General features: G+C 36.8%; 1 protein-coding gene across 50 annotated transcripts in view; it reads right to left on the reverse strand.

Annotated features, from left to right (window-relative positions):
* The window catches only part of LOC135205817 (zinc finger and BTB domain-containing protein 7C-like), a 220,728-nt gene that overhangs the window by 171,845 nt on the left and 29,627 nt on the right, over nt 1–19,256 (reverse strand). Inside the window, exon 6 of one of the 50 annotated variants that reach the window (XM_064236983.1) lies at nt 726–1,789. The exons of 44 other annotated variants lie outside the window; for them this stretch is intronic. In XM_064236983.1, coding sequence (XP_064093053.1) covers nt 1,358–1,789 — 432 coding nt within the window. In that variant the 3' untranslated portion in view covers nt 726–1,357. 5 more of the 50 variants (XM_064236981.1, XM_064236999.1, XM_064236992.1 and 2 more) reach the window with 5 other exon arrangements.

Below are 19,256 nucleotides of genomic sequence, written 5' to 3' on the forward strand. Positions count from 1 at the left end.
CACAGACTGATCAGGTTCCCTTGTACAAATTCACTTTTGTAATGGACTCCAAGTTTAATCATCAATCACTTACTAATTCTTCCTAAATTAATAAGATAGTTGTTGTATATATACGTACATGGTATCATTGGCAAAATGGTGCCTCTTGCTGCTACAGAACAAAACCCAGTAAGCAACTTAAAAACAATTACGTACATTCTTCAGATCACACTTGTCATCTTGCACTGTGAAAAATCTATTTTACTGCTTTCAATCATATAAATGTTTTTATGGAATAAAGACTCCCACAGAAAGAAATATCTAGTCTGGTATCAAAATAGCTTTCCATCTACCCATCTGCCTACATTACTCGACATCAAAGGTCACTGGCCTGTACAGGTTCAAATTACAGATAACCGATACATGGCACTACTGCCAATACAAATGCATAACCTTGCCTATTTTGTTCAACTTTTGAATTCTAAACATTTGTCACTATGCCTTCAAAGCAAAAAGCAGAGTGATAATAAAAAAAAAAAAAAAAAAAAATATATATATATAAATATATAATACATATATATAATATATATATATATATATATATATAATATAATTAATATATATATTATATATATATCAAAATTAAATATATATATATAGATATATATATATTATATACAATATATAATATATATTAATCTCATAACTTATATCATAAATTAAAACTACTGTACAGTACTACAAAAACAAAACTTTTTCTATGTACACTACCACTGGAGAGTGTGTGAGTGATATCTTTTATCATCATCATAAGGTTCATGCATTGGTAAATTATTATATTTTCCTTTTTAGTTACCGATTTTCAAGTGTATGAATAGACAGTATATTATGTCATAACCAATCATTGTGTTTTATTTGTTAAAATACACTTTTGTTCCATCAACCAACTTCACTACTTGTCCCCAGTCACCCTAATAACGATTTGATGCAATTCTTCTGTTGGCAATGAAATGTAAAACTTCTACTTTTACCTTTTTGTACTAATATTGAACTTCAGATATTTCAGGATATTTGGATTGGTTTTAGTAAAATACATAATAGTATATACTGCCACACATATGTATGTAAAATGCATACAGACAGTCCCCAGTTATTTCAGTTTTCTCGGCTAAAAATGCAAAGCTGGAAATTTCACCTTTGAGTTCCTCATGATGATAAGATATTCGTCCCTCATAAAGACACACCACATCCGCAAAGAATTACTTAATACTCTCCTGCTAAACACATCTATCTGCTGATTTTCAGTGTATTCCAAGTTTATACCAAAAAATGTGACCTTTCCTGATACAATAGTTTACTTGGCACTATGAGTCACATATCATTTATGAGTATGCATGTGATATTTGAGACTAGTCATTCGCGTAGCCTTGTAAGGACAGAGCTCGCAAGAGAATGGTTTTTCCCCGGTATGAGTACGCATGTGAACTCTGAGATTGCTCGACGTGCAAGACTTGAATGAGCAAAACTGGCAAGAAAAAGGCTTTTCTGCACCATGTGTCAGCATGTGGACCTTTATATGACCCAACTGGCTGGCTTTGTAGGGACAATACCGACACACATATGGTTTTTCCCCAGTGTGGGTCCGAACGTGAGTGGCAAGGCTAGTAACCGACTTGGTACTGTACGGACAGTGCGGACAAGAATGCCTCTTTCTGCCAGCTCCCGCGGTGCTTTTGCTGAAAGCCTGTGCTCTTGGCATACCACCTGCTGCATTCTGCCACCAATCTTCTGGATGACTGCCCAGCCCTACCTGTAAGGGAGGACATTTACCCATCTCAATAAGGATTCAACAGGGTATGTCATCTTACACACAGCAAGGTTTAAATTACAAGTACACATCCACAACACAGGTTATATTCAAAATCTTCCTCAATATTATACAGTACCTTTTTACCCAAATTCAAGGATCCCGATTTGTTTGATATGTAAAACAATTGCCCTTTTAAGACACTGAATCTTGAATAGAAAACCATGAATTCATAAAACATTCGTTCTTAAGCCCTAAGGATACATAATTAATCTGCCAAACCTATATATAGGTCTACAAATATTCCACGTATGGAAACTACATGGAAGTGCACACATTAAAACTCAGCAATACATTGCAATCAACAAATTAGCTTATTGCAAGCATACAGCTTTAAACCAACCTTTGGCGATTTAGAAATGCTATTACATACCACGATCACAAAAAGATATCCACTAAGCCGTTCAATTGGCTTGTGTCTAGTATAACTGTTCCCCCCCCCCAAAATCAGCTCGCCCACTTCACACGTCCCGGCAGAGATTACGATTCAAGTCATTCTCTATTTGGGGGTCAATATGGAATATATGGATGATTCCCGATAATTCATATTGAGTGGGAAATCCATTCAATGAAGACGGCCAATGGGAATATTATCCAGACATTCTGGGACTATCTCAGGACATGGTGTAAAGGGAAAAAACAATGAAACCAACATACGTCACAAGCCAAAGTTACACTGTCTGCCAGAATTAAATTCACTTTCCTAAGTGTAAGCTAATATAACATAGGAAGCAGGTTCCGGCAAGAGGAATAAATACAAACAGCCATTTCCTTTTTATTTCTTTTTGACAAATATGACAAATTCAAAAGTTCCTAAATTTAGATATTTATCTAAACCAAAATAGACAAGACTGTGAAAAAATGCATTTCACATTTAAACCTCCAAGGCAGAAATATTAAACATGACGATGCTTAAGTACTATGTGGTTCTTAAGAGTAGACAAGTGTGCACACTTGTAAGGACAGAGCTCACAAGAGAATGGTTTCTCCCCCGTATGTGTGCGCACGTGGTTCTTGAGATTACCCAGCTGCGAGGACTTGTAGGAGCAATGATGACAAGCAAACGGTTTTTCTGCAGTGCGCGTTCGCATATGAACCTTAATGAGGGCTAACTGGGATTCCTCATACGGACAATGCTGACGTACGTATGGTTTTTCCCAGGTGTGAGTCCGAATGTGACTGGCAAGGCGAGTGGCGTACCTTGTTCTGTAAAAGCAGTAAGAACAATAGTGAATCTTGAAACCACCCTTTCTAGTGTTACTGGTGAAATTTTCTTCTCCGTGCATTCCAAATTCTGCATCCTGCATCCTTCCCTCGTGATCGGTACTCAGCCTCACCTGTAAGGGAGGACATTTACCTGTCTCAATGATGCAGATGGTAACCACAAATGCAGAAAAGGTATGCAGCTATCACTAAAGATCGCACAGTTAAGTGTATGAAAAGATGATGCTCAAGAAAACTGCTAAGTGTAAGGCCTTCGTAACTCATTCATAACTAAACATCCACTCCTCATGGCCTATTGTTAAATTAGGGAAGTGCCTTATATTCCACATTTTCCTAATACTGTAACCGTCCAGTTCATAACCTGGTCAAATCCAGTAACTTGGATTTATGACAGTTTCTATTCAAGTTTACCTATGATGAGAAATCACCATTCTTGGCACAGAGTAACTCAAAACTAGATTACTTAACATCAAATATTCCCCACAATTGTACTGCTGGGGCAGCTGTATCCGCTAAACCCATTTTAATCATTTATATGACTAATAAAAAAACTTGGTTCCTTAGATATCCCAAAAAATATGGTTAACAAATGTGCTACATATACAAATAAAAAATAAAAAAGCTAAAATGAATAACAATCAAATGAATTAACAGGTTACCATTATTATTGTTAAATGATGATTGGTACCACTCAAAACAAGTCAGGCACTGGAGACTTACATAATAAATAATTTAATATCCTCCTTTTTTTATGTTAGTTCTTACAGGATATATTAACATCTTAATGTTGAAATTTTGTGTACAAGAAAATGAACATTCTAAGTCAGTCTGGGGGAGTGAGCAATGAATACAGTAATATCCGTTCATTAAAGATTATGAAATAACATGAAAATGAAAATACTTATATTATCAAAAACGTTTTAGGACGCTTATGGAAAAGTTACAGCAGACATTCGCAGGTCTTAATTCCACTATAAGTGCAGGGTATGGGAACATTCCAATGGTAAATAATATTAGGACAAAATAAAATACATAGTACACTTCCATAAGAAGACAAACTAATTTGGTGATCATCAACTACCCTGTTCTACTAGGTTAATATGAATAACATTACGAGGAGTGTATTCCTTAATGCAAATATGTACCAAAAATACTGTAGTACTACATACTAGTATATGTACGTACTTCAAGAAGCTAATTTACAAAAAATACTTGTACATATACTGTAGAATATGCAATTATCAACTGAGTTGCTGGGGAACATTAACACCATGTTTTGCCCAAACATGCATGTCGAGGCTCCTTTTATTTGATGCGCAATAGGAACACAAATGACAAGCGTAAGGTCTGTCCTTGGTGTGCGTTCGCAAATGGGACTTAAGATTGGACATCTGATTAGCCCTGTATGGGCAATGCGGGCAGGGGAACGGCTTCTCGCCGGTGTGGGTCCTCATGTGGTTGCTTAGGTTTGTCGTTATGTAGGTCCTATAAGAACAATACGAACACCGATGCAATTTGACGCCAGCTCCACTATCGCTGCCACTGTTGTTGCTGTTCTTCACACTTTGCAAGGTTACCGCTATCCTCTGGAACATCTCGCGACCCCTGTCCAGCCCTACCTGTATGGGATGACGTCCACCCAACTGAGTATGCATGTGACTAAACAGTTACGATTGAGGAAAAATTCTGTTTCCTATTCTGACACCTTTACACCAAAAAGAACTGGAAATAATAGTTTCATATACACAAACTTATTTTAATGTATTTATTACCATTTACCATATGACTTAGGTAACTAAAGGGAAGTCATTCTAGAGGAGAGAATTTAAAAACTCACAGAAGAGAAGAGACGAGAGGAGAGAGAGAGAGAAGAGAGAGAGAGAGAGAGAGAGAGAGAGAGAGAGAGAATCACAACGATTTTGTAGGTCAAATGTCAGACTCCAGTCGTGACTGAGAACACTTTTGCCTACAATACACCACTTGTTCAAGACAACAGGAAGTGATGGAATAGCTATAAAGGACAAATTCCCATACAGTATGCTCTTTTTGAATAAGAATACGAAATTTAGGCTTGAAGCCAAGCACTGGAATCCATAGGGATTATTCAGCGCTATTGTGATGCTCTTTTTGATAGGACCTTTTCCTATCCTAAAAAAATATATGCTCTTTTTGATAGGACCTTTTCCCTTCCTAAAAACAGAATTGGATGAAAATCCTACATGACAACCTCAAGGCTGACTTGAAATAAAAATGTTGTGGTAGCTGGAACGGGCAAGGCTTTCTTAAAAAACACTGACAAAGCTTTCTACACTAAAATTTACAGTCACCTTCAACTGCACTCAAGGAAATCACACCGCTGCAAAGCTTCATATTTTACTTCTGTTTTACCGTATGCAGGGCATCATATAAATTTCTTTATTTCCCTTAATTCTTGAACTGTATTACTAAATGTTTCTAAACTCCATACAGAGAATTTGTCACCTACAGGTCAAAATAATGAGGACACGTCCAGAAGTCTACCGGAGTGATATTTTCCCATTAAGTGCAGATTTGCCCAGAGAGAGGCGGAGAAAAGAATTTAACGGCACTGTTTTTAACCGCTTTGGTTGGAAAACCTCCCAAAAATAGTAAGTGCTTCTCTGGCCTCTCAGCAAATTGTTTCCTAACTAACTGATGCTCATTGAATGGGTAATGGGCCCAAGTGTAGCTAGAAAATTCTTTATGTTAGTGATGAAATCCAACCAAATGTGTGAAATATGTTTTGAGAAAAAACCAATCGCCCCTCCACAAAAAAAAAAGGGGGGGTAGTAGACTAAACTCTTCACTTTAAGCCAATTCATCAATTCCTTAACGTGTTCGAGCTTAATTGCAGATGTTTCCTGTAGTTAATGTGAAATCCTGAGTAACTATAAAGTATTACACTTTTTTATGGAAATGAAAACAAACATTTTTCTCTTTATGTATGTATATGAACATACATATCTACATATATTGAAAAATACATACAGTAAGTACATATTTACAAAGTTGAGTATATGAATATATAAAATTAAAACTGCAGTCACTTTGGCCATGACACAATAAAACTTACCGTACTTCACTTTAAGTTCTGACTTCTCCATAAAATCTGTAATTCTGTCAGATGGCAAAAGAAAAATATCTAAATGAGCTAAATACATATGAAACTTCCATCTATTACAGCAAATCTATTCTGTTTTCTACCAGTTCTGTAATTGTGGTATGTGGTATCAAGTAACTCATATAATCTGCCACAAATCGTGTCATCAAAACTCTCCAAACTATTCAGACAAGTCTTTCACAACGAGCTTCAATAACATATGATCTTCACTGTTGTAATACTACTACCTTACTGCTTAAGATACCGCAAATTCTTGATGCAAGAAACTTTTCTGCTGTGCACACACTCACTCACACACAAACACAAAGATTCACTCCCTATTCACTAAAGCAACCTTTAAATGTAGAAGTCATCATATCTCTGACAAGTAGGGGTATCTGGTTGCTGAATCTGATGGTGTTTAGCCATGTGACCCTTAAGAATAGACTTAACAGAAGTACGGTAGGAACACAATGGACATGAAAATGGCTTTTCACCCGTATGGGTCATCAAGTGTTTCCTCAAGTTATCCTTCGTAATGGACGAGAAAGGACAGTGGGGGCAACGGTGGGGCCTCTCGCCAGTATGAATACGGAGGTGACGTTTTACATCCGAAGAGAAACGGGTGGTGTAGGGGCAATACTGGCAGTGGTACAACTTGCTACCATTACTATTGGAGACCCTTCCACCTTCTGTCGGTTCCTGCTGCCTTCCCGTGGCCATGAAATTACTGGCATCATAGCTCACCTGTAGGGAAGGGTTGTCTTACACAGTGTCTCAAAACGAATACAGTACTACACGTAAAGCAAAAAAGCTTCCAAAACACACAGCTACAGAAACTGGTCAATCCATCACTTGAATTGAAAAACCAACAGTTTTTTTGAATAATTTTGTTAAATATCATTCAATAAAAACTACAATATGAAATTTTATCATCCAAGCCACACAACTTCTAGCCTGTTTGTAGCAAATTCTGCATCAATGTACAAATTTCCTCAATTGAAATTTCGGTCAACAATAACATACTTTTATACAATGAAAAACTGGAAAACACAGCTACAACCTGGATAAATAAAATGTCCCACATTCATCCACAAATAGTTCTGAATCAGTTTTTTACACTACAAACTTACAATTCAGGTTTCTTTCAACATTCAACAAACAGCAACAAGCAGGAATAATGACCAAAAACATCAACCAGAACAAACTCAATTTTTAAGATGTTTCACCTCAAACTAAATGTACACGATTAATTAACATCCACTATAACATACCACACAAATGGACTGACTGATGAAACTGAACAAAGTTGCACTGCAGCTGAATAAGTAATAGATGACTTTAGGAATAAACATTACCACAGGCACTATTTAAGCAAATGAAAATATTATTGTTGTAACATTTACAGAGGACTGACGGGATAAACTTTACCACAGGCTCTTTGCAAATGCAAATCAAGATGTTACTGTTGTAACACTCACAAGATATCACTGCTCATCTGAATAGGACTAATGCCGTGCTGACAGTCACCACTTATCGGCGGCATTGGTTAATGGCGTTTGGCTAATGACAACGTAGACAGATTTTCTGTGCCAGTATGACAATGTAGACAGATTTTCTGTGCCAGTAAGAGGTTTATCAGCATCTATAGGCAGTTTATCAGCATCGGTAAGCAATTTTTGGCGACAATCAGCACTCGAGTGTCATAAATGCCATTTGTTCCCATAATTACTGCGATGTTCCAGTTATCGGGACTCGGCAGGGAAAGGAACCCCCGGCCTTTGACTGGGGACTGCCTGTGTACTCAAACTATAATCCCAGCTTCTCATCATTAAAGCAAATAATGTCCTCTAAGAATAGTAGACATAAAAACTTCCTTGATATAAAAATATTTTTCTTAATCTTACCTTTATCATTAACTAGTGTATGCGGTTCTTTATACGAACTTCCTTGAGGAGGAAAACAGAGAGAAAGCAATCAAAAATGAAATTGCAGTTGTCTTAAAACATAATCATCAGTGTTCAATCACTAAGTATGTCACTGGAAATCAAATCTTCTTTCCCCCGACAATATCTAAAGTTCTCGTTTATTTTTTCCTAAAACACATATATACTACTATACAAACAACCGAGCTGAACAAACCCTCACCCCATCACTCCTCATTTCCTACCATCCATTCTTATTATGATACATATCAGTTGAAACCAACCTACATTGTTGGCATCTCTCTATAATCTCTTCTGACACCTAGACACTCAAAATCTACTTCCCAATCCTCTTACAATGCTCTAGTGTCACCTTTCATGAAGTGGATGATTTTTTTAACCATTTACTCTTTTAATATATAAAAAAAAATTTTGCCACCAAAAAGTATTTACCAAAAAGTATTTAATGTTAGTGAACGTCCCTTGAGAAACAACTCTTTAATACAATAATAAACAAGTGTTTCATGAACTACTACTATGTACGTACTGTTTTTTTATTCACTGATTATATTTTTAACTGGAGACTAGCATAATTAGCCATCCACCCATTACTTACATTACAGGTGTAGTACATAAAAAAAAATTGTAATCTAGAATTCTGGGATTTCCTAACCTTAACAATGATCACAAATAAAAAAAATTCAAATGAAAAACAAACCAAGTGTCAGTTCTAAAACACCAAGTATCACTCTGACCAACATAACCCAATATGGAACTAATTAGCATCGATTACTAAAAATGTAAGAACTAAATAGAAATGATATAAAATAGACCAGAAAACCTTCATATTTTTACTGTAAATCATGTTTACCATCAAACTATGATATGTACAACTGACATCTCTGCCTAATAAGTCCTTACCCTTTTTGAGAGAAAGAGAGTGTTACAAGGATTAGGATGTCTCAAAGACTTGTTAGTCCATCTGAGATGTTGAGTGCTCACTTATCTCTAGAAGCAAGTTTTACTGTGCATTCACAGTGTCCTCCTAATGATTTTGTCTAGCATTCTTTTAAACTCTTCCACACTGTTGCTGTTTATATCTGGTGGCAGTTTATTCCAAGTGTCATATCTTGTATGTAAAGAAGTTTCCACAATGAGATGTGTTGTATCTCTTCAGTTCTAGTTTCCATCCATTACTATTTCTTGTATGGCTTTCGTTTAATATAGATAGGTTAGTGTCTACTTTTGTTATGCCTTTTAGTATTTTGAATATTTCTATTAGTTGTCCTCACAATTGTCCTGTTTCTAAACCATACATATTCATGCTCTCTAGTCGTCTTTGGTAACCTATCTGCCTGATGGATGGACTTAACTTTGTGGCTCTTGCTTGAACCCCCTTCTAATCTATTTATGTCCTTTCTTAGTGTTGGTGACCAAAACTGTACTGCATATTCAAGAGGAGGTTTAACTATAAATGTGTAGAGCTGCAGCACCATCTCCTTGCTTCTGTATTTGAACTGCCTCTTTATGTATCCCACTAGTTTCTGTGCCCTCTTTTCAGCTTTTATGCACTGAACAGCAGTGCAAAACGAAATGTTTGTCACAATGCTTTCTTGTCAACAGAAAGGAATCCCTGAGTCATGCACTATTCTTTCAAAAACTGCTTGATGTTCCCTTAAATTTTGAAACTGCTTGATGTTCCCTTAAATTTTGTATGTACCAAAGTACAACTTAATTTCCCTTGTTTTACATAACTTTCCCTAAGGCTAAATTCTTATAAGAGAGGAGTGACTTGTTTAGTTAGTTACATGAATATGCTGTTTTAACTTATTTAATCTGAGAAGTTTTGCTGCCTAAATGTGGTCTTAATTTCAGTCCTTCTGAAAGTAAAATATTTCTATTCCTTTATTCAAAAGATGACCAACTGGAAACCATCTGAATAATCTTTCAACCTTGAAACAAAACCAGAATGCGATGACTGAAGAATTCAATTCTTTCGAGGTGAATTATTATTAAATAAAAATGAAAACTCGCTACAGCAGCACTTTTATAAAGTACGTATTGTGAATCACATGAAAATAAGGATTAATGTTTTTGGTCAAACTCAGCACAATTTCCCACAAAATATAAATGTGCAATTCACACTACAGGTACTGCATATATCTCCTTTAAAATAGAGCAGTGCACTGATGAATTATTTAAAATCAATTAATACTAAAACTGTACTTATTTAGAGTCAAGAATCAAACTCAACAATACAACTGATCGACACGCTTGTGACTTTCAGTAGTCCTGGATGTTTAGCGAGATTACAAAGCAGTACAAGGAATACAACATATTAGTAACTATGCCTGAGAGTGTAAAATACTCGCTGTGAATATCCTACTATTAAAATTACTCTAAATCAAACACTTCTGTTTTCAGGTGTTACATTTATCTATTGACAACTAAGGCGAAAATGTTAACAAATTTTTAATATCTGCAAATGCCAAAGAAAGAAAAGCAAATATATCAACACAAAAATGAACAAAATACTACTTGTATTTATGTGGGCTCTTCATACAGACTCGTCCTCTTCATTACCAATGTGACTACGTCATAGCTTAAACTTTCCAAACCTACACAGAACAATAAACTTAAAATTCCTAACAGTCATAACAATAGCTTAACCAAAGGCTACAGGGGTGCAAACATCCACCTTAACATAAGAGGACGAAAATGGAGAAGTCAAAAATTCCCTACCATTACTCCTACAAGCTATACACACAGACTTGAGTACATCAATGCTTATTCTTTATGTGCGTCCTGAGGTTTCCTTTCTGAGTAGATCGATAGGGGCAAAACCAGCAAGCGAACGGTTTCTCGCCAGTGTGGGTGCGCATGTGGTTCTCGAGATTGGTTCTGGCAACCGAGGTGTAGTTACAGAAGTAGCAGCGAAACTTGTTTTTGACATCAATGCCTGGTGGCGTTGGTGCGGATGCCGATGCGGAGGCGGATGCGGATACTGAAGCTGAAGCTGATGCTGATGTTGAGGTGGGGGGGGTGGTGGTGGAGTAGGAGGAGGAGAAAGAAGAAGAAGTGACAGCCGCAGCGGCAGCGAAGGCGCTCCTGACAGCCAGGCTGGCCCAGTGATATCTAACCAGGGCATGCTGTCGAAGAAGGCTTTGTCTCACTAAACAAAATATTCCAAAAGGCTTAAGTTTATATTTATTTAAACAGCTACTACAATGGTAATGCCACTACCTAAATCTAAGCATGCAATGTTTTTGGCAGAAAACAAAATCAGTTACCAGAGGGGAATAAAATGCTGTAAAACTGCACTCATGCTGTCTCCAGTAGTAATCTGAATAACAGCTTGCTTCACTGAAAAACAGTCAAGGACTGGACAACTAGATGTAAGAGGTCAAATATCACCACCAGCCTCCTTCAAGTCAAACCACCTTAACCCTCAACAATGAAAGAGAAACCCCAATCACGCAAGTACAAAATTGGATGGCTGGTTGGCTAAACGTTAGGTGCAGCCACAGCCAAGGCACTTGGAATGTGACAGGAATCTTGGTAAAGGTAGTATTATACGATAATAGTCATGAAGAAATATACTATTTAACAATGTAATACAAAATTTAATAGCTCATCCCAAACTAACGTAACAACTATTACAAACCGTACGCAAGATCAGAAGTAAAGTTATAATTCAGGTGATGGATGGGGCCTCATAAACATCCAAAATAAGTACTGAACAACAATCATTACGAACGTGAAGTGGCTGGTTGTAGTGCAACAGAAAAACACCACAATGGCAAGACTGTAAATTGGCAAGCGAAGCTGCATTGATTCCCCAGATACGGCATGGCAACCCTTAAAATTCAGAATAACTTCAAGCTATGGCTGAGCACAGTGATGTACAGTATTTTAGACCCTTTTACAAAATAACCTACTTAACTGTCTCAACACAAGACCGCAAAGGCAATGGCAATGAAAGGGAATAAAGAGAGGAAAACTGAGGAGGTTATGTGCATGCAGGAATTTTCTTTTTTCAACCTAATGTTAAAACTACTACAAAGTCACCCTGACCCATCAGAAACTGATCACCAGACCCAAAGTAGATTGCTACCTTTGTTAAAATGCTGAGACTTTTTATCAAAATTGAAGGGAATGCTTTTGAGTTGAATCATGGACCTTGAAGCGTTTTGGTCTTATTCAACCCTCTGTGCCTCTGTCTGTCTACCTGCATCAAAAACCACGATCAACCCACTTGGAAGTCTTATTAATAAAATAAAGGATCTACACAACTATAAATTTAAAAATCTCAACACAGCATCACCTCTGACCCTCAATCGCATACAGTACACACACTGAGAATCACATACATAAAAAAAAAAAAAACCCTTGGAAGACCAGAAACAGCTGCTACTTCTAAAATAACCATCCCACTTGGAAGACTTATAAGCAAATCGATGGTTCTAAACGTACTTCATCCCCTCCCAAAAGAACTCAACTAAAATCACAGATTTTTTTTTACAAATTTACAGTACTTACAACACATCTTGCTATAAAAAACAAAAATATTTAAGAATACATCTCTCGCTGTTGCTACATATATGTTTGTATACAGAGAGGTCTTTCATGACTTACCATCAAATTGTCAAACTTCTCCAAATCATGGGGAGGTTAATCATTACAACAGATCAACTTTCATATAAATATATTCAATTTAGACTACAAACTCAGTATGTACAATATTCCTGGATTTATGCTTTCTAAAACCTATAGTAGTACTTCATCTTTCTTTTTGCAACACAAGCTACTAAACTTTCAAAGAAAAAAACAGTGAACATATGTTACATTTACTGCCAAACCAATGAGGTTACCGTTACTTTTAAATGGGAAACTAACATGTATAATGTTTTACATTCATGAGCACAAGGCCCTGTATGATTCAATACAATAAAAGTGCTTTACTTTTTTGGTAATTTCATCAATTTATATATTACCTACCAATACATACATATGTATATAACTGTATAACTGAATCACAAAAATTTGGAACGTGATGAATATATACATAAAGGTAAAAGCCACGAAGGAAAGTGAAACGACAGAGTGCAGTCTGCTAAGTATAGGATGCAAAGATCTCGCAGCACTCCATCATTTCACTTTCCTTCGTGAATTTTACCTTTATTTTTTATATATATCGTAAATTTTACTTTTTACATAAAAAATTTATTTGTATAAAAGAAAACTAATGGTCCTTACATGGGACATTGTTTATCGCATCATCCATAGTAAATATCTACAGATTGGAACTGGCTCTTTGTAATACAGCAATAAGACACCAAACAGCAAAATGAACTACCACCCCATGTGCAACTCAACCCTACTGATCCCCTCTATCAACACAGCACACCACTCCCAGTGAGGTAAATCCACTCACGCAATTCATCTTCCACTGTATATGGACTCACTGTCATTTGAATGTCTTTATTTGCAAAAAGATGAATGGCGTTTGAGAACGTGGGCTTTCACGGGGGTACTTTGCGTTGAGCGATAATCACAAAAAGGGCATTTGAAAGGTTTTTCACCAGTGTGAGTTCTTATGTGACGCTTCAAATCACTCATTTGCTTGAAGGTAGACCTGTTGCAATATGGACACTGGAATACCTGCTGCGTCCAACTTCCGCCACGTGGGTAGACCCTTGATGCGGCCGTCTCCTCAGCAGCAGCGCTTAAGCCCTAGGAGGACACAAACCCTCATTACAGCCACCACTTGACAGCATGAAAATGTCAAAGCAAATTGAAAGGCTTACAGGCTAACTCACTTGAAAAAGTCCGAGTAAAATAGCACTCTTACTGTACAACATTACTATAAATAAAATACAACTCCTTTCTAGTACTTTGAAACAACCTACTAAAACCACTGGACTACGACTCGGACTTGCTGCTTCAAAGAAGCAATTTACCAAACAAAAAGATTTATCAAAATTTAGCAACGCTGTACTTCGTGGAAACATAACACATTTACCTTACAGTATATTGGCTCTTTACTGCTATGAAACTCCCAAAAAGTAAACCCTTTCTAACAATGAAGAAAGTGAACACAACAATTTCAATGAAGGAGAATTAGTTAAGGATTGCAGAAACACCTCTTTTACTAAGTATATTTCATCAGTAAATGCTGATTATTTTGGCACCTGGATTACAACAACAGCTGCTTCAAGTTAAGAATACAGGCAGTCCCCAGTTATTGGCAGGGGTTCCGTTCCCGCCATTAACTGAAACTGCAATTTATGGGGCCATAATGGTGCCGATAACTGGTTATCAGTGCCATAAGCACTCTTATGGCAACGTAAGGATCCTTATGGCGCTGATAACCCGAACTCGGCCCGATGTGGCACCATAAATCGCTGATTTTGAAACCAGATTGCCGATTACAAAGTCCGCCAATAACCGGGGACTGCCTGTATAATTAATTAGGCCCAATTCATTTGTTACATTTAATACATAAGATCCATTACACATATACGTACACTAAAATCATACCCTGTAGTAAAACCAAAAAAAGGGTTATCACAAGGGAAAGCAGAGTTATTTCACCCTCTCCAACTTACTGCTTCACTAGCGATCCCATGGCTTATCAAATTTATGGGGTTAGCGAGGAACTCTATGTCATGGAGGGGACAAAAAAAAGTCCATGTGATATCCCACTTTCAGAAATTATTCTATAGTAGTCATTAACAACAAACATTCCTTTTAACGAGTGATGGGCAATCAATCCTACTATCTAAGTACGTACTATACATGTAAACTTCACCCCCCCACCATAATGGGCCACTACATCTGACTAATTATGATTGTTAAGATCACATATACTGAAGCTGTTTGGGCATATAAAAAGCTGAACAAGGGAAAAATAAATAAGCCGCGGTCCACATAAGCTTCAACTCATTGGTAGCGAGACCAAATTGCCTCTCGGGATATGAATAGGGTAAACGCCTCCAGAATCATTTCAGCAGATTAGGGTTTATCATTGGTAGTACGTATATAGTTCCCGGGCACAAGTCATAGTGTTATGTACTAACATGGCACATGGCAATATTCACATACGAAATTTCTTGTTTAATTGCTTTTTATACTGGTAGGTCTTGGACACTTTGGGAGAGAAGCTGACTGGGTCATAAGTTTAAGAAAGTGTAAGAGAAGCCACAAAACAGAGGGGAAACATGAGTACCTTTGGATATTTCAGTATGATGTAAGTTTAACTGAAATGAGGATTTTGCATCAAATGCTAAAGTCCAGTGAAGTAGTTGAAATAGTTGTGGCAATCTATCACAAAATCAGCTGTCACAATTTCCCAGAGAATATAGAAAACAAAAAGTGCAAAACAACAATTTTAATGGTTAGAAGGGTTTAGAGTAATACATTGTATAGTACATACAGTACTACAGGCAGTCCCCCCGGTCAACAGCAGGGTTCCCATTCCGGTCAACTGAAAAATGCTGATATAATTATGGTAATAAATGGTGTTTACATCGTTGTAAGTGCCAATAACTCGCTTATCAGCGCCAATAAACCGCCTACTGACGCCAACAAACCACTTTACCAAGACTGATTTGCTTACTAACGCCACAAATCTGGTCAACGAACAGAGTTAGCCAGTCATCGAAATGCCATTAACCGATGCTGCCAATTCAAGAACTGCCTGTATAGGAATATTTATCAAACTGTTAAGCCAGCATATTGTTTGCTTGTTTCAATTCTATAACTTTTACATGTGGTAAGGTCATATAATGTACGCCAATTCACAGCCCCACATACGCATAAATAGTGCACAAACTTGATTCACATCCTACCTGACGAATAGCATTTTACTACAACAAAAGGATAAGGAAAGACATTACAGTCCTTGCTACAAATCTATTTCTCCTCTTCTGGTACCCTAATTCATGGACATATTTAAAAAGTTTCTCTGTTATCCCAATTAATGGACATATTTAAAAAGTTTCACAAGTAGTGAAAAAATTGACATCAGTCACACGGAGAGATGAAATACATACAGTATGTACCTATAATACATGTATAAATCAAGTGGATGCACCTTTAAAGACTGACTCTAAGTTAAGATATTACATAATTATGTCATTTTTTTTGTTTATCAACAGACAATCCCAGGGTTACGGGTGTCTTGGTTTTCACATTTGGACTTTACCGTGCTTACTTTTAGCGACACAAACCAGTTTTACAGTGCATCAATCGCTTTTTATTGCCATTATGATTATGATGTTCTGGTTTTAGGCCATTTTTTTGCTTCTGGCATGCCATCGGGAATGGAAACCCACTTGTACACCAGGGACTGCCTGTGGACTTTCAACTAATTTCATCAACTTTTCAGAAGCACTCACTACTGTAAGCACTGAATCACTACAGGACTTATATCAGTAACAAACTCACTTGAGAGAATCAAGTGAGCGTACTGTAACCCACAACGACATGAGGATGGATATAAATCTATTTCAGTTCATATACACATGCACATCTATAATCCAAATACATACAATGTACTAGAATTTGAAAGAGCCCCCCCCCCCTTCCCATCTTATATCAATGTGTTTCGGTAGTGGTTGCTTCTTCACATGTATTTTTCAGTTTTGGATTCAATGACAACAGCATTAGCAATATTAAAAAAATTTAAAAATGGGGGGGGGGGAAAAAATGGGGGGGGGGGGGGGATTCATTAAGAAAAGCGGTCTTAAGGGTGTAATCATAAAATTTTATTTATAATTACTACGAGTAACCAAATGAGTTACATTTCATATTCACAGGGGTTGCTTAAAGGATCTGTTCATAAACAAGCCAATAAAACTGGAGCAAGTAAAGGAGTTGGACAGCAAGGTAGCAAGAGACCAAAGGAAAACTGCATACAAACTCATGTTGAATGTATGGTATATATCAATCTAAATCTCTTAACTGAAATTAACAATAACATTTTAAAAATAGTTACTGTACTATAACACGAATAAACGCATGCATCTAGTCCCACCCCAAATTTTTCTAGGCACTTAAAACTGTACCCCATTAGGAGGAACAGTGGACCCCAGCCTATTCGTGTTTCTGGATTTGTGGCTTTACCTATCTGCAGATTTTTCTGTAGAATGTATATCCACATTATTTGCAGTTGCCTCGCCTATTCGCACAATTTTTCATAAAGAAATAATCACTACTTATTGCAATTTCATGACTAAATGTATTTTTATGATAAAACAACCAAAATATTCAGTTATAAGCATTTTTAGACGGGGTCTTTGGTATTAAAATTGGGAAGTTATAAGCATTTTTAGATGGGTGTCAAGTATCCACAGATCTTAGTGATTTGCAGGGGGGCGTACAGTGGTCCCCCCCTATTCGCAGGGGATGCGTTTCAGACCCCCCAGTGAATAGTCAGAATCCAAGAATAGTTGGAACTCCTAGAAAAATACTTAAAACCTCCTAATTTATTAGTTAAAACTCAAGAAAACCCCACTGACAATTTTTATACCTGGCTCTTTTGATAGTTTTATCACAAAAAGTGCATTTTATGTTAAATTGATAAAAAAAAAAAAAAAAGACAGGAGTTTGTGGATATTTCTCATAGAAAAATACTGTGAATAGGCGAATTTCCGCGAATAATGTGGAGAAATGTTCCAGCGAGAAATCTGCGAATGTGCGAGTCCACAAATCCGGAGAACGCAAATATGGGGGTCCGCTGTATACCTATCAACATTCCCCCACCCCCAAAATCCTGGGGTCCACTGTAATTGACGGAAGAATGTGGCAGATAATGTTGTCTTTGTTTTTCTAATGGTTACATATAACTTATTGTAGATAAGCTTTTCAGCAGCAGGGCAATACAGTATATTCACTCACCTAAAATACTCCTTATGAAAAGGATTAAAACAAAACAGCACAACTTATAAAATTTAATCAATTCATGTCCACAATATGTTGAAGGTGAATGAAACACATACAAATGGGAAAACTAATGTACAATGAACACATTTGGTTAATTAAAAAAAAGATCCAACACAGCCTACTGTACCTAGGTTACAGACACAAGTCATAAAATTCATTTAATATACAAATATGACATGTTTTTTCATTACCATACTCAAACACTGTTAAACATTCTAAATACCACAAACAGTACTTGTATATGGAATAATGTTTTTGTGAAAACTCAGAACTTATGATTTCCTAAATTAATGAATGATACGCCGGCTGACAAAGGTAGACATCACGGTAGTCCTAGTAGCAAATATTAGCCTCAAGAGCTACAACTCAAAACACGCATGCTCAAAATATTAATTTCTTGTTTATTCGCCAACCTACTGAAAATATTTTCAAACGTGAAAATGGACATAAAACTGTTTACCTCAGATTCCAAAGAGTCCAACTCCACCAAACCTATGCATACACTGCAATTTCCAGCTTCTCCTGGGTAGTAACAATTGGTGGTGCATTACTCACCACCAAAAGCAGTCTTGTTACTTGACTGTACACAGTGCCCATTGGGAACATCCTTTATAAGACGATTCATGATTTAGTGCCTCATCCCACACAGTTCTACCCTGACAATTGGAGTTAGGTATATATGAGAGACACTGGATTCGGGTCCCAGTGTAAAATTCAATGAGAGCAAAAATGATGCTGAAAAATGCTCGCAGGTTCTCGTGCCTTAAGAAATCCCAACAGACAATATTTTCCACGAAATGTATATAGGTCTTCCACAACTGGCAGGCCAAAAATATTTCTTATACAATTTCCATTTTGTAATTATACACAAAAGTAGGGACATCAAATTATAAAAGGTGCATCTGAGAGAGAGAGAGAGAGAGAGAGAGAGAGAGAGAGAGAGAGAGAGAGAGAGAGAGAGAGAGAGTTATTATGTTGTAATAGCAAATAGGCACAGAGAGAGAGAGAGAGAGAGAGAGAGAGAGAGAGAGAGAGAGAGAGAGAGATTCTCAGTTTTATTTTACCTCTATTACATTTACAACTTCCATTGATTTTGCACAGAGACAAATACAGGTACTGTTTACAAAGTGAAAAACTTCACTGACGGTACACCAGAGACATGAGGCACCGTGTTTCATACTTTCCATCGTCACACGTG

Source organism: Macrobrachium nipponense, chromosome 24 (genome assembly GCF_015104395.2).
Source record: "Macrobrachium nipponense isolate FS-2020 chromosome 24, ASM1510439v2, whole genome shotgun sequence".
Classification (NCBI taxonomy): Eukaryota; Metazoa; Arthropoda; class Malacostraca; order Decapoda; family Palaemonidae; genus Macrobrachium; species Macrobrachium nipponense.